Below are 16835 nucleotides of genomic sequence, written 5' to 3'. Positions count from 1 at the left end.
AAAACTGTATTCTTAAAGCTTTTTTATTTTGAAAATAAATGAAATTAAGAATATGAATGGAAGCAGAATGTAATATTTTTCTCCATCTGTTAAGAAAATCATGTTTTCTAAATGAAAAATTGTATCAAGCATCTAAATGTACGGGGGTGGGGGGATGTGGATCTAATGTTTGCCACAGTCTGAGTCCAACAGGAAGAAATCTATCGATAAGTAAGTGAACAGAATATTTCATGCAACAGGTGAATTTATTTAATTGCACTTATTCTAATCATGTTTTTAAAGTGACAGTCTGAGATAGTTTCCCATATAGCAGTGATCTTTTCTATCAATTAGGTGTTTATGAACATGTATTTTTCAATTATGACAGGTCAGAAACTTCAATTAATAGTGATACTCTGAAAGAAAAACATCAAGCAACCTTAGAAGAAAGCACATAGATTTATTCTGCAGGATAACTGTGAATATAGGTTTTGTTTGGAATTCTATTTCAGGAAAGGCAACTACAAAGGGTGTTCTGTGATGGCCTGCACCTTTAAAGCAATGACCATTCACTTAAAAAACCCAAATATTATATCCTTCATTTACAATCCCAAAGAACAGTACTTCAGGATTTTTGCAATGATCCTTTATAGGTCAACTATGATGCTAGAGAAAAAACTAAAATCAAATGCAATTCACTGAACCTCAGAAAATTTACTCTGTTAGTTCCTGTATAAGAAATCAAATATAGTTGCTCAGAATGTCAATCACTGAACAGGATGAAGTCTGTTTGAGAATAATGTAATCACCTTGAAATACAAAGTACAACTGATTAACAAGCAGCATTCACTATCAGTGCACACTGCAGAAAACCCAGAAATCATTACTAATAGCTACTGTAGTTACACTGTTTTCCTGATAATTCCTAAGTAGATAGGATCTCTTTAAATACTACTTTCTAGTCAGTATATGGTTTCTGTACTAAGCTACTTAAATTGCAGATGACCAGAACCATTTGACAGTATGGTTTGGTGCATCCTGTAAAGAAAAGGTGCCTGAAAAATATGATTACTGCCTACAGCCTCACTGTGATCATATTGCGCACCATTCTGCATTGCAGCCAAGGACTTACTGGCTTGGAACTTGGAATGCAAGACCAAGGGCCATCAGTAAATTAAGCATTTCTCTTTAAATTTCTTGCCTGGAACAATCCCATGAGATTGAAAGCAGCTGAGCAAACTATGCTTTTTGAGGGAGGGCTTAAGAGGGACTAGGCCAGAGAGCACCTGTGCTAACTTTCATATATCTTACAATTTCTTTTTGCTGGAGTAACCAGATATTTCACAAGTAACCAGATATTGCCAGCCTGTTAATATTGACAGAATATGTTAAATGATTCTGAACCTGTTAAATGACAGAAGAAAACATGAAGAAAAGGGAACTTCACCTCTCGAAATCTTACGTGTTTTTAATATATACCTGAACTTCATTATATATGGTCAAAGCAAGCACTGGCAAACATCAAAAATGGGTAACAGGCTGTGTTGCTGAAGTGGAGAGTGTAGTCCTGTTTCCCAGATTTTTGAGTATGAAAGCAATCACACTGGGTTTTTTTGGTTTTTTCTGTCCTAAAGAGCTTTGAAGTTTTATTTTGAAATGTATTTCTTTAATATTAGCATAGCTATTTGATATCCATATATATTTTATGTAACAATGAGACTTCATGTTGACATCATCTTACCCAGTGAAGCTATCAATTAATAACTACTGTGAAAAGACACAGCACACTTTTTTCTTTGTGACCTGGATTACATGTTAAAACATTCCAGCAGCTAACTGAAGGAGATTTCCATGGTCAAAGGGAAAAACAACGCTGTGTGGCTTTTCTGTCAATGCCCCAGAATGAGGTTAAAACTTCAGGAAAGATCACAAATTCTCATGTAAGAAATAGCTAAGAATGCACAGGAAAATGGTTAAAAAAAAATAATATATAAATATATATTATACTTACATTCACTTATTTACATTGAAATAAATTAGTTTTACAGTAATATCAACAATCAAAATGACAATTTTAAAGGACAAAAAATACACATATGCTGCTACTGACTGTGCAAACTTCTGTGACTGTATAACCAAGCAAATAACTTGTTAGAGCTACTCATTACAGTAAGCAGTGTCACAGCTGGCATCAAGGAACCTCTATTAGCCTAATATTGTTCCCATATCCCAGAAAGAAGTTTCAGTGTATTTTAATCAAAGACATAAAATAAAATAATAGATTTAAATCAGATTAACCATTAGCAATATTGTTTTAAACAATACAACACTGAATTTCAGTTTCTGTGTTTACAAGCAGAAATAAAGAAGACATTTTAAAAAATATATTTACCTTAAGATCTGAATTGACTGAATGCAAATACTGCACTACCTTGCAGCAAGTTGCAATAGACTTCATTTAGGGAAAGAAGCTTAATCATATTAGAAATATGACAACAGTTTCAAATGATCTTACTAAGTATATTTAGTATTTAATAGGAAATTTTGTCAACAATGAAAGGGGCTGCTATAGGCAACACATTAACCTACAGTTTATCAGAGCATTTCCATGGAGGATTATAAGAAAAGGCATTAAATCTTAGATTTACAGCGATGAAATCCATTACTGATTTTAACCTGAATAACTCTGAAATTGCTGAAAAGTTGTGTACTAAAGCATAAAACGTCTTTTTGTAGTTCCTTTGAACAAAAACATCAGCATCCCTGTCAGCTGTATTTGCAACCTCAGAGATCACTCTAGAAAAAGAATTGGTAACCTATTTTGTTTCTAGGAGTCCCATTACTAACACAGCACAGCTTATGGAAGTAGAACAAATATTCATGAGGCAGCTTTCTGGTGATAAACAGGATAAAACTAAGCATTGTGGCATATCAAGTTGATGCTCAGGATAGATAAAACAGAATATATGATCAAGCCAACAGATTAGGGAAGAAAAGGTCCATTTTATTTTTCACAGGATAGCAGAAGACTGTTACTTGTTACCTCAGTGCTGTAACTATCAGAGCTCGAGAGACAAGCCAACAAACCTGAAATCCTTGGATCAGAGACTTTCAGAGATTTTCAGAAATATAGCTGATAACAGAATTCAACCCATACCATATATTTTATACTTTCTGATTCATAATAAAAACACTAGACAATTCCAGTAGACTGTATACAATGCACAGGAGTCCACAGAACTACGAATAGAAAATAGAACTACAAATCTAAAGCTGTGCAAATACAATTTCTGGAGTGACATGTAAAAAAGTAACTATTACAATAACAGATGTATACATCAAACTTCATATGTTTTTCCTTTTTAAAGGTCAGGAAAGCAAAAGCAAAAAGGAATTGTTTACTGTTTCTGTCAACTTTTTATTTCTGTTTGCAATACCTAACGCTTAAGTTAATTCTAATACATAGGAATACTCCAAAAAAAAAGATGAAGGCAACATTTTTCTATTGTTCACAATGTACTTCCCTGTAAACTGGTGTTGTGGTTTAACCCTAGCTGGCAACTAGGTACCATAGAGCTGCTTGTTCACTCCAAAACTTAAATGTCTATCTAAATAACTCTTAATACTAAATTCCACACCTCAGGATTCATTAAAATAGTGGGATCACTCTATACAGAATACATTTTTCTTCAGCCTATCAATTGCTAGGACCACATCATCTCATGAATTTTGTCTCTGACCTTTAAGCAGAACTACTGAATAAAATATCCCATGAAAGAAATACAAAGAGCTTCATTCCATTCTCTGAGATAATTAGCAAATATTTTTCAAAAGTAAAAAAAATGTAGTAATTATAAAGCAAATAGGGAACTTCAATATATGTTTGACATTTAATATAGCCTAATGTATTTGAATACATATTCTCATTTTATTTTTTATAGGTTTTTTAATGACATATCAAATATTAGATATTTTATTAGTAAAACAAAAATAAAATGAGGATTTGCTCTGAAATAATTAAATGTCAAACAAATGATTACACATCAAATATTTGATGAATGTTCTCTAAAAATTAATTTCTAATAATTTAAAAACATGTGACAGATAATTAAGAGGATTAGCAAAATTGCTTTCAAATTTTAAAGGCCGGCAAAGAATACAATGGTTTTAACTGTTCTATTTTTCATTTCCTCCTCTGTGTTCAAGCAGCCTTCACTTACACGTGGTGTGTCTAGAGTAGAACATACATGATTTGGGCATTACTTATTCTTGTAAGTCATACACTGGATTTCAGATGTTTCCAAGTATCTTCTTAATCCATTACAGTGGACACTGTATACAGAATACAATATAAGGACTGTAGTACATTATCAAGATTATTCTCTGCCAGGTATTGCTAAATTTCGTCAACTGAAATGGCAAGACTGAATGGCCTGCAGTCTGTTCATTTTGGGAACTGTGACAACAAACATCGCTTTACACAAGATAGCTCTTGTCAGACAAACATGATATTATCATCATGAAGCTTAAATTAATCACTTTGCATCACACAGCACTGATATAATGCAGTTAGACTTGTGTCAGAAATTTCATTTATATGGTATGGCACTGGGAATTTAGCACTACATAAAAAGAATTTCATTTATTAAGGAGATTAAAATTAGGCAATGATGATCAAAGAAATTAAGTGCATATAGAAACTCTGACTTGACAGAACGTCTAATTAGGTTCTTCAGAGATTCAATTTGACCCATGGATATTTCCCATTTGTATTGGTGATCAAAAATTTAAAACATGATCAAGCTGATTAAAGGTACAGTTTGGAAATCAGAAGCACTCTGAAGGAATGGTAAATGCTTGCTAGGACAGATCAGTTCCACAGTGCCATTTGGCTCACCTACAGGCTGAGCTTTAAGATATCCGGGGAGCAAAGAACCTAACAGATTTAAAAAAAACCCTGAAAATCTCTTACAAGTCGTGTGTTTTACCATGTTAATACATCTTATGCAATAAATTAAATATCTGATTTATAGTATAAGGCATAAGAGCTGCTGTGCCAGGTCAGATTGAAAGTCTGTCTAGAGCAGTATTCTCTGAACAGCAAATGCGTAAGAAAGAGTATGTATCAGTGCTCTTCCCAGTATATTCTCCTGGCAATCAGAAATTTGCCATTAAGAGACCTACTGACTAACTTGATCTACCCCTAATAACAATTCACTATTATTTAAAAGAATGAGAACTTTCACTGTGAAAAAAATTTAAATTAGTGAAGAGAACCAGCATGAAATCCTAAGTCTAGAGCAGCAGGCAGGCCAATTCAGACATGAAGAATGACACACATCAAGGCTATATACTGGGTAGAAATTATTGCTGGAACTCAAACAGAAATTCACACCTTGCTCAATTCTCTACTTCACAGAATAAATATTTCAAAACAGCTGGTCCTCCTTGTCCACAAAAACTATGAATCCATTAGTGTCTCTCTGTAGTGTTTCTACACATCTGACTTGTTCTGTTTAGAACCGCACTTGGCTGTAGTGACAGTGGTCTTTTTCTGGTAGTTTTAATGGTAGAAAACTGAATGGTTATAATTCCTGGTGACAGCCACTTACGCCTATATATGTAGGCTCTGTCTGTACAAGTAGGTGGTACTGAAGTTCTTACCTTACCTTAGCCAGTAAAACTCCACAGTATCACAATTACCAGTGGAGGTGAAAATTTCTACACTTTCAGGTTACCTGAACGTAGATGTGTATTGCACATGCTTAAGACAGTGCTACGCCAGCCTTAGGCGTTCAGTTACAGGATGGGTTTATTGGAGGGGAGCAGAAAGGTAAGGGGAAAAAAAATCTCTTTATATCCAGTTAAATAAATAACTGCTGTTACTATAGTAATTTCCGTTAGAAATATTTACTTCTAAGAAAGAAAAAGAGAGTTTAGGCTGAACAGTAATAGCTTTAATAACAACCCCCCACATGCTGTTATCACTGAAGTCTTTGGTGTACTTGTAAGTCTTAATATGTTAGCCTTAACTGCTTAGCAAAATATTGCTAGCATATTACTCATTTTATGATTATTGATGATTTTTTATGCAGAGTTGCTGCCTTGGCAAAGTATCCATTTGATTAGCATTCTTATTGTAATAACTGTATATAAATAAAAATATGCCTCAAAGATACATGCTGTGACATAATCATTGCAGTACATGAGCTCTGCACAGCCAAAGATTAACTAACAGGGAGTGCAACTCCATCTTTTCCTCTTCCCTGTCTGTCCTTTCCAATGTGGTATACAAGATGCATTGCCTCAGAGAGGTAAGCTGCCTGCTCTATTCACAAGTATATATCACATCAAAACACATTCATATTAACATTACTTTCTGAAGCAGTCAGAAATGCTATAAACACAGCTGATTCCTCCTTTTGATGTAGTGTATACTAGCACATCTTTTAAAATGCCTTTTACAGTACTATGACTAGGATTTTTTGCTCAAGCTAAAAAGCAGTTAGGGAAGAGGCTGACCAAACCCAGGATACTCTAGCAGGTCAAATTCTGGCAACCAACAGTTCACTCCCTCATGGAAAAGGATTTATGGGAACAGACAGAAGATTGAATGCGTTATTTTGGCAAGTAACGTATGATTTAAAGATGATAAGACAACTACTTTAAGGAATAGACAATGAGTTTATTAAAAAAATACCCCGATTTCAGATGTGCTTTTCATAACTAAATAAAAAGAGTTTCTCCTTAGTAATGTCACAAATCTGATACTACTTAAAAGACACTGACATCTTAAGAAAAAAAAGCAGCCAACACTGGTACAATGATTCTTATTATGCTATGTTTAAAGACCTCTTGTCATAATGTCTACTCATTACACTTGAAAATAAAATATCGAAATAAAAGTTTCAGGCATTTCCAATGGAGAATAATCATATCTTTCATACAATGACTCCACTTCTTGTGGTGACAGTTTTTAAATGTTTCGGTGAATTCCCAGTGAAACTTATTGAATATCAGAATAAACAGTTATTTTTTGTTGGCAAACTTTAACGCTTATATTTATTATATTTTAATATTATTTATTAGTTTACCTTCCTAAGATTCTGAGGTAGTATAATGAACACTATAGTCTCTGGCTTTATTATAGTATATGAAATGGTTGTTCACAATACCACTCATACTACTTCAATTAAATTTTTTAAGTCCCTAAACCTTCTGGGTAAAAGGAACATTTTTCTGTTGTAATAATGCAGGAAGTAGTCAAAAAGAATCAAAGATTTCCATGAAATATAAGAATTCATCTGTATTTAATTACAATGAAGGCCATTTTGCTTTATTACAAAAATCAGATAACTTAGAATCATGGAATTGTTTAGGTTGGAAAAGACCTATAAGATCATCAAGTCCAGCCATTAACCTAGCACTGCCAAGTCCACCATGTCCCTAAGTGCCACATCTACACATCTTTTAAAAACCTCTAGGGATGGTGACTCAACCACTTCCCTGGGCAGTGTGTTCCAATGCTTGACAACCCTTTCAGGGAAGAATTTTTCCTAATACCCAATCTAAATCTTCCCTGGCACAAGTTCAGGACAGTTCCTCTTGTCCTACTGCTTGTTACTTGGGAGAAGAGACCAACACCTACTGTGGTGTATGATTGCATGGACTCCGGGAGCAGATCAAATGCACGAAGACACTTTATTAAAATCAAGCAAGTCTTGTATACCTTTATGGGGGGCTGACGTGTCAGCCTGTAACTATGCTCAGTAATTTTCCACTCTTAGCTCTTTTTTTTATTACAGACACAGAAGCTTAGCAACTCCTTTTATGTACAAGGCCACAAGCCCTGCAGACTACTCCCTATCTTGAAGTTTCTCTTCTTGCTCCCATGGCTTCCTTCCAACAAGCATAACTGTGTCTCTCTCCCAAGGTCGGTTTTTGCTCACTGATGCCGTTGAGCTAGCTCAAGACATACCCACAACCTACCATGTTACAACCCCCTTTCAGGCAGTTGTAGAGAGCAATAAGGTCTCCCCTGAGCCTCCTTTTCTCCAGGCTAAACAACCCCAGTTCTCCCAGCTGCTCCTCATAGGACTTGTTCTCTAGACCCTTCCCAAGCTTCGTTGACCTGCTCTAGACACGTTCTAGCACCTCAGTGTCTTTCTTGCAGTGAAGGGCCCAAAACTGAACCCAGGATTCAAGGTGCGGCCTCACCAGTGCCAATTAAAGAGGGACAATCACTTCCCTAGTCCTGCTGGCCACGCTACTTGTGATACAAGCCAGGATGCTGTTTGGCCTCCTTGGCCACCTGGGCACACTGCTGGCTCATGTTCAGCTGGCTGTCAACCAGCACCCCCAGGTCCTTTCCCCCAGGCAGCTTTCCAGCCACCCTTCCCCAAGCCTGTAGTGCTGTGGGGGGTTGTTGTGACCCAAGTGCAGGACCAGGTGCTGAGCCCTGTTGAACCTCATACAATTGGCCTCGGCCCATTGGTCCAGCCTGCCCAGATCCCTCTGCTTAGCCTTCCTGCCCTCCAGCAGATCAGCACTCCCCTCAGCTTGGTGTGGTCTGCAAACTTACTGAGGATGTACTCAATCCCATCATCCAGATTGTCAATAAAGATATAAAACAGAACTGGCTCCAGTACTGAGTCCTGGGGAACACCACTTGTGCCCAGCTGGCAAACGCATTTAACTCCATTCACTCTTTGGGCTCGTCCATCCAGGCAGTTTTTTACCCAGCAAAACATATGCCTGCTCAAGTCATGAACCCCCAGTTTCTCCAGGAAAATTCTGTGGGAAACAGTATGAAAGGCTTTACCAGAGTCTAGGCAGACAACATCCACAGACTTCCCCTCACCCACTAGCAGGTCACCTTGTCATAGAAGATCAGGTTAGTCAAGCCAGACCTGCTTTTCATAAACCCATGCTGGCTGGGCCTCATCACCTGGTTGTCATGTACGTGCCACGTGATGGCACTGAGGATGACCTGCTCCATAACCTTCCCTGACACCGAAGTCAGGCTGACAGGCCTGTAGCTCCCCGGAACCTCCTTCTGGCCTTTCTTGTAGATGGACATCACATTTGCTCACTTCCACTCAAATGGCACCTCCCTGGTTAGCCAGCACTGCTGATAAATGATGGAGAGTGGCTCAGTGAGCACTTCTGCCAGCTCCTTCAGTACCCTCGAGTGGATCCCACTCGGCCCCATAGGCTTGTGTGTGTCTAAGTGGTGTAGCAAGTCGCTGACCATTTCCCCTTGGATCATGGGGGCTTCATTCTCCTTCCCATCCCTGTCTTCCAGCTCAGGGGGCTCAGTACCTAGAGAACAACTGGTCTTACTATTAAAGAGTGAGGCAAAGAAGGCATTCAGCACCTCAGCCTTTCCCTCATCATTTGTCAATATGTTTCCCCCTGCATCCAATAAAGATGGAGAATCCCCTTAGCCCTCCTTTTGTTGCTAATGTATTTATAGAAACTTTTTCATTGTCTTCCACAGCATTAGCCAGATTAAATTCTAATTGGGCTTTGGCTCTTCTAATTTTCTACCTGTATAACCTTATGACACCCTTGTAGTCCTCCTGAGTGCACTGCCCCTTCTTCCAAAGGTCATAAACTCTCCTTTTTCTCCTGAGTTCCAGCGAAAGCTCTCTGTTCAGCCAGTCCAGTCTTCCCCCCTGGCTCATCTTTTGGCATGTGGATATGCCCTGCTTCTATGCCTTTAAGAATTCCTTCTTGAAGAATGTCCAGCCTTCCTGGACCCCTTGTCCCTTCAGCACTGCCTCCCAATGGACTCTGTAAGCCAGGCCCTTAAACAGGCCAAAACTGCCCCCTGGAAGTCCAAGGTAGTGGTTCTGCTGCCCACGCCCCCTTACTTCTCCAAGAATTGAAAATTCTGTCATCTCATGATCGCTATGCCTAAATGGCCTTCTACCATCACATCACATCACCAACAAGTCCTTCTCTGTTCACAAACATGTCCAGCAGGGTGCATTCCCTAGGTGGCTCCCTCACCAGCTGTGCCAGGAAGTTATCTTCCATGCACTGCAGGAACCTCCTGGACTGTTTCCTCTCTGCTGCACTGTATTTACTGCAGAAGCCTGGGAAGTTGAACTCTGCCACAAGAATAAGTGAGTGACCTTGAGATTTCTCTAAGCTGCTTATAGAATATTTCATCTGCTTTTTCATCCTCGGTGGGTGCTTTATAAGACTTCCGCCATGATACCTGCCTTGTTGGCCTTCCTCCTGATTCTTACCCATAAACACTCAACCCTATCATCACCATCATTAAGCTCTGTAAGTAACTTCTAAAGCGAAGTCAGCTTTTCTATAATTTTTCACACAGATCAGCATTTGGCACTACAATCCTCAAACAATTCAAAATTTGATTTAGAACAGATGCTCAGATTAATTACAAATGTATGTGAGCTGGGCTGGGGATTTAGGGGATAGAAGAAAAGCAGGGAAATTTGCTATTTTACTCAGTATCCCCTAGATTTCAGTATGATGCATAAATAATTTTAGAAAAAGAAGCTATTTCAGATATGCAGCCAGCCAACCTATATGCCATATTATCTACCACTCTCTTAATTCGTACTATAAATGTTACCTTAATACTATCCAACTACATGCAGCAATAACCTGTATTCCAATAGGTTTGGAACTTTTCTCTGTGATATTTTTGTGGTTCTCATCAACATAACATGCTTTCTAACTCATTTAATCCCAGAATGAAGAGAAGAACTAAACATATAGCAGTAGTTTTCACTGAAATACACAGTAAGTTGGACAAATACTTTGACAGCTACCTCGCATACTATGCACTGCTGAAATAAGCATATAACTTTTCCTAACTTCTTTAGCAATAATTTTGTGTGTCTAAATAAGCACTGGTACTTTCAATAGCTTAAAATATTTCCCCCCTATATTAGCATTGAAAAATTAATATTATTTTTAATAAATTAATGAGTTTCAGGTTTTGTCCCAAGAAATCTAATGAAAAAAAGTTCAGCATTAATTACCAGTGTTACAGTAGAAACATGGGAACTCCAGGTTCAGGTTTGATATTATTTTTATAAGGCAGCAGATACTAACATCCACTAGAAAAAGAGGGGCTTTTTGATATGTTATTTTATGTAATATAAGGATATCAATTTATAAAGCACAGATTTTGAAATATTTATTATTGCTCTCAGAAGCACCATGACAGAAAGAAAAAATATGATCCTGATTTTAAAAAATCTTTTCTAAAACAGAATTTCCTCTACATTTCAGAAATTTGAATTTACCAACTGTAACATCTATGCTCCATTCAAAATTAGTAAGTATGAATAAATCTTTCCACATTTTCAGAAGTATAAAATAGGGTAACATATTTATTACATTTAAAGACAGACACAGAATCTAAAACCCTCACAACATTCCTAATTCACAGGGCCCCAAAACATTTACGAGTTTATAAATATATTTGCCAGGGAGAGAAGGTATCTTATAAGGATATTAAACTTTCTACAATGAATAAGTATCTCTTCTATGTTCTGCTATTTAACTGGGGAGAGAGAAAGAACATTATTTTTCAGGGAATATTAAGAAGACACTGTCAACTCTAATATTTAGACCTCAATATCACCAAATGCAAATGTCACATATAACAGTGAATTAAGAATTGTTTTGGCAATATCGTCTCATCAGAAATGCTAGCATATTGTTGAATAAATGAAAAGAAGTTGTTGCAGACCGTGTTACTTCTGATTGTTATTTATCAGAAAAAAACCATGGAAGGTCAACTAACATAATTCATAGACAGAACTGTTAGAATGCATGCAAATGTACAGTTTCAGCTGGCAAGTACTTGGGTACTGCTCAAAGTACTAGTAATTTATGATACATATACATATTTTTAAACATGAATAGATTAAGGGGGCTAAACCTTTGTGAGATTCAAATGGCCATGCCATTTTGACTCTTAAATAGATTATTTTTTGATTGCCTACCATTAGTTGATTCATGAGGGAAGTCAGATGGTTCTCCAAAGATGTTAAATGTACAGACTAGGTCAGATTAATACTTTAAGGCAGTTTTCTGTCTTAAAGAGTGGACAGTACCAGGTGCTTAGGGGGAAAGTGCAAAAAGCAGGAAATACGTGCTCTCCCAAATTGTGGCAACTGGTGTCTTTGGGACTTCCTGAGCTGCAGATTATATGAAGACTACTGTCAAGTAGTACAAGTTGCATAAAACACAACCAGTTATCAGCTTTTCAAAAAAACGTAAAAGTAACAGCACTTTTCTTTCACTGTTACTCTTTCCTCTATTCAGTTCAGCAATTCCACACATCCCTTCAGAGCAAAATATATCTCCCCAGAAGCTCAAAAATGCTTCATCTCTTCCCACCTTGGACTGTTCCAGAAAAACATGAATTCTAGGATTTCAAAGTCTACCAATGTAAATTACTCACCTGTTTCTCAGCTAGTCCGTAATCTGACCCTTGGGGTGACAAGAAGTGGCAAATATGACCATTGTTTTTTGCTTTTTCTCGAAGACCCATAGCAGTTCGTACTGTGGCATTTCTAGCATGAACAAACACCATCACCTTAAGATGGAGAGAAACAGGGATGATGAGACAAAACAGAAGTCTTAAATAATGAAAACACTTTAATTACAAAATACTTCCTATAGGAAAGAAAAAACCCATAGTTAATACATGACATACTGATGAAAACTAATGTTGCTTTAGGGAAGGTAAAGCGTGATCCTGCCTACATTGTATTTAATGTTTTCAAAGAGCTTTTGAGAAGGTTCTCTTTTTTTATTCTTTAGTCTTTAAAAGATTGAGAACAATTGTTGGATTTTCACAAAGTAGGGAGATTGCCATTGATGTGAAGAGCTTTTTGACACATCCTAAATGATCTGGAAAGCAAATAGTAAGGTGCTAATTTTCCTGACAGTACGACTTGACTATGTGAGGTAGCTGAAACAAAAACTGACTACAAAGAACCTCAGGAGGATACTTCAGTCCCAAACCACTGGACAATCAAAGAGAAGAATGAAATTCAGCACCAACAAATGCAAACCACATACTGGGATACAAATTTTAAAATAACAGATATGATCATGGGTTTTAAACCACATACTATCACTCACTAAGATACCTCAGAAACACTGTGGACAGTTCCCTGAAAACATCAAGTAAGAGCTGAGTATGTCTGACATCATTGTGATCATTCATTCAGAAAGACATACGACTATTACACAAAAAATAACTAAGAAACAAGCATTGTATAACTGTCCTCCACCCAGACGCTCTTCTAGTTTTTATAAAAAGCAAACCTAATTTTCAGATGTGTAGCGTGTTTTCTCTATGAAATCTCCCACTGTTTTTAAAGTATATAATGCACACCTGAATTCATTCACTTTTCTGTATTTCATGATCACATATCAACACCTGACCAAATTTTAAAATTTAAATTTAAAATGATTAACAATAAATAGTGAGAGGCAGACAGACACCAAGTCTGATTAAACAAAATAGACCACTTTATTAACTGATAGAGGTGCCCAACATTAAGGTTAATGTTTACTTGTAATCTCAGTACATCACCAAATAGTTTGTAAAGAACTAGCCCTAGCTAAAAATTGACATATAACACCTTGTTGAATGTTTTTGCCCCAGTGAAGTTCATAAGCATTTACCAAATACATTGTGAGACAGCAACGTGATCTTAAGAGGGTTAATTTAGCCTGTCCTAACTATGTCAGAGAATATTATATTTCAGTGGCAAAATCTCCGTGCATTAAATTATGCAAATAAGTTAGGAAAACTAATTTAGAATAGAGAGAAGTGGTTCCACAGCTACAAGCTGTGTAATTAGATCCGTACTCCGCAGTTCAAAGCTAGCTCTGGTGTATATAGCCCTAGTGCTGAAAGCGTCTGCTGCTGCTCTCCTGAAACCAAAGCTTTTAAATAATAAAAAATATACAAGAAAGGAGAAAGAAAATGTCTCTAGCTAGGTTACCTCCCCAGAATTTTCTCAAAGTATGAAACAAATCAAAAGTTTTCACCAAGGACTTTGTTAAAAATTCAAAGGAGGAAGTGTCTGCATTTCCCAAGTGTTGCATATTCCAGGTTGTAATCTTTCTGAAATGCATTAGTGCATCACCAAAGCACTGCAAAGCGTACTATTCAAAATACCTACAAGAACTAGTACTTTTCTGTTATCAGAGACATGTAACTAGACACTAGTGGGATTTACATTTTCACTTGGAGAAACAAACACACAACATATACACATAACAAAAGTATCTAAAATCATTCATGAAAATTTGTATCAGGTACTTGAAATACCTTTCTTCTGCCTTTGACAGTAAAGATGCTTTCACTAACTTTTGCTACTAGGAAATGCGTCTTTCAAACTAACATTCTCTGTAACAACTCCAAAATGGTGTTTTCATCCTTTTGGAGAAGCACACTGACTCTTTCAGGTATCTTTCCATCCTGTTACTAGAGTGCTAGTCACTCAGTGCTTGAGTTCAGCATCTCTTTTTGCTTAACACCTCTCCTTGAGGACAGAAGGCCTAGGTTTTGCCACCCACTTTGCATCACATCTTTCAAAGAAATTAAGACAAAAGAATGAATTTATTTAATTCAATGTTGATATTAATGATGTAGTTAAGAGACAAGTATATATACTTTATTTTAGCTTCAAGACATTGTTTGGCTTTGCTCAACTTAATCCTTATAACATGTTCTTTTATGTGGTATCCAGTTCTTGACCTGGGTATCACTTCTACTGAAAATGAAGTTAGGAATATGGATCAACTGATCAATCTATCCAGCCATTTTCTCCCTTAAGGTCAGCATGAAACCTTCTCCAAGTATTTTACAAAACTCTATTCGTAATGAGGTTTTAACATTTTTCCCCAAGGAGAGCTGACTGCACCTGTTTATGTTAAACAAAATCATCCTTTGCACCTCATTAAACAGAATCATCTCCTACACCAAGTACAACTCGCTAATGTCTAGCTTTATTCTAAGGAATAATAAAATTGTTTCTCTCTTGTGTTGTGTTTTCCCCTCGTCTACCAAGATACAGTTCAAAACTCCAGTGCCTAATATTTACAGAGCGAAAAGCATATTCCACGCAAAATATAAATGAAAATAACACATATGGTTCACTAATTGCTCTTGTTCAAAAACATTCACTGCAAAATCAGAATGTCTTGATTACCAGATCTAAATGACAGCGTGACAGTGATTTCCCCTTCCCTAATATCACAATGACTTATGAAGATCGCTATCCAGAACTAGTAACTAAAAGAGCAGCAATGAAGTATATGAAATAAGAATTTTTATAAGGTGACCTATAGCTTAAAAAGTTTAATGCAGAAATCTTGCTTTAATTTTAGCAGATATTTTTATTTAGAAAATTAAGTGTTTTCACATCTTAACATCATGGGAATGGAAAAAGCTGAACGGGCTGTGTCACTTACCAAGGCAACAAGAGAACTTGAATTTATTTTCTAATTATTTTAATTCATTTTAGTACATCTTGTATTTAAAGGAAACACTGATATAATCTGCATGTGTGTGTATTAAGATCTTTTACACTACAAAACTGAAGGATTACTAAGCTACATACAAACTAGTTCTAATGAGACATTTCATATATCCTTCATTTTGTATAGAAAATTCTTCGCAGGTTAAAAGCAGACTGCATTAACTCATCATATAAAATTAAATGATGTGCATCAGAATACAGGAATTTTCATTCAAGCTTGAGGGGTCAAGAATGCCAAAAAAAAATTCAGCAAGTCACCATCAAAATATTTATACATTCAAGGGAAACATTCAGCAAACCCTGCTGAAGAACAAAACTACACAGTACTATACAATATTTTAACAGAAAATATTAATGAATAACAACAACAAAGAAGCCTACGATGCTGCATCAGGTAATCAGTACTGTATTGTGATATATTCTGAACTCCTGATAGATTACCATTAATTGCTCTCTGCTAAGCTTTAACTGTTCACTCAAGTAAAACCCAGGTTTTTTGACAAAACCTCTACAGAATCTAATAAAAAAATCTATTTAACATAGCTATTTATCTAATTATATTTCTATTTAGACATACCAGCTTTTAAGGGTAATAAGTCCTATTTAGTTTACAGATATTTTTACTATCATAATGTGCACTTGCTCATCTATTTATACGTAATACTACTTTTTAAAGACATCTGTCCTATCATTTCAAGTTTTTAGTTTATTTTACTGTGAAATCTATTTTTTATTTAACACGAGCCCACCCTAATGAATATTGTATTGTACAATCCCATCTAATTTTTATTACTGCTCATGAAACTTTATGTACAAAGCTATGGTAAGGACATTATATTGGAACTTCTTTCTTGATTTTCTTCCTATCTGCCCTTCCTTCATTTAGCCTTTTGTATTCTAAATCTATCCATAAAACAGGCTTCACTATTGTACACATTCTGAAACACTACCATCTTTCTTGTTCCTCATTTCTCTTAAAGAGTTTCCTTCTTGATACACCTTCTGCTGTTTCTTCTCTGACTTGTTACAATCTTTATTGTTACAGCTCTGTTGTAATTCTCGGTATAAACTTAGTTCCTCCTGATTTTGTTTTCTTCCTTTTTCCTTGTCTTTCCTCTATCTTTGTTGTATCGTGTCTAGCAAAAAATCTTCCCACTTAACAAGACTTAAACACAGAACCTGTGAAACGATTACCATTTAAAGAAAAATTCTGTAGGCGTTGTAAGTATGTAACAACTTTTGTCTTTGATGGAAAAGAAATACTTTTGTAACAGTACCAATTAGTTCCAACAATACATATGT

At 36.2% G+C, this 16835-nt stretch overlaps 1 protein-coding gene across 1 annotated transcript in view; it reads right to left on the bottom strand.

Moving 5' to 3' along the window:
* ASCC3 (activating signal cointegrator 1 complex subunit 3) overlaps positions 1-16835 on the bottom strand; it is a 281082-nt gene that overhangs the window by 122492 nt on the left and 141755 nt on the right. Inside the window, exon 14 of the mRNA XM_055713229.1 lies at positions 12434-12568. Within this exon, the coding sequence (XP_055569204.1) occupies positions 12434-12568 (135 nt within the window). The remainder of the gene's footprint in view (positions 1-12433; positions 12569-16835) is intronic.

This window comes from Falco cherrug, chromosome 6, assembly GCF_023634085.1.
Source record: "Falco cherrug isolate bFalChe1 chromosome 6, bFalChe1.pri, whole genome shotgun sequence".
In the NCBI taxonomy this organism is placed as follows: Eukaryota; Metazoa; Chordata; class Aves; order Falconiformes; family Falconidae; genus Falco; species Falco cherrug.
The sequence above is the reverse complement of the archived record's forward strand: the minus strand, read 5'-3'. Positions and strand labels throughout refer to the sequence as shown.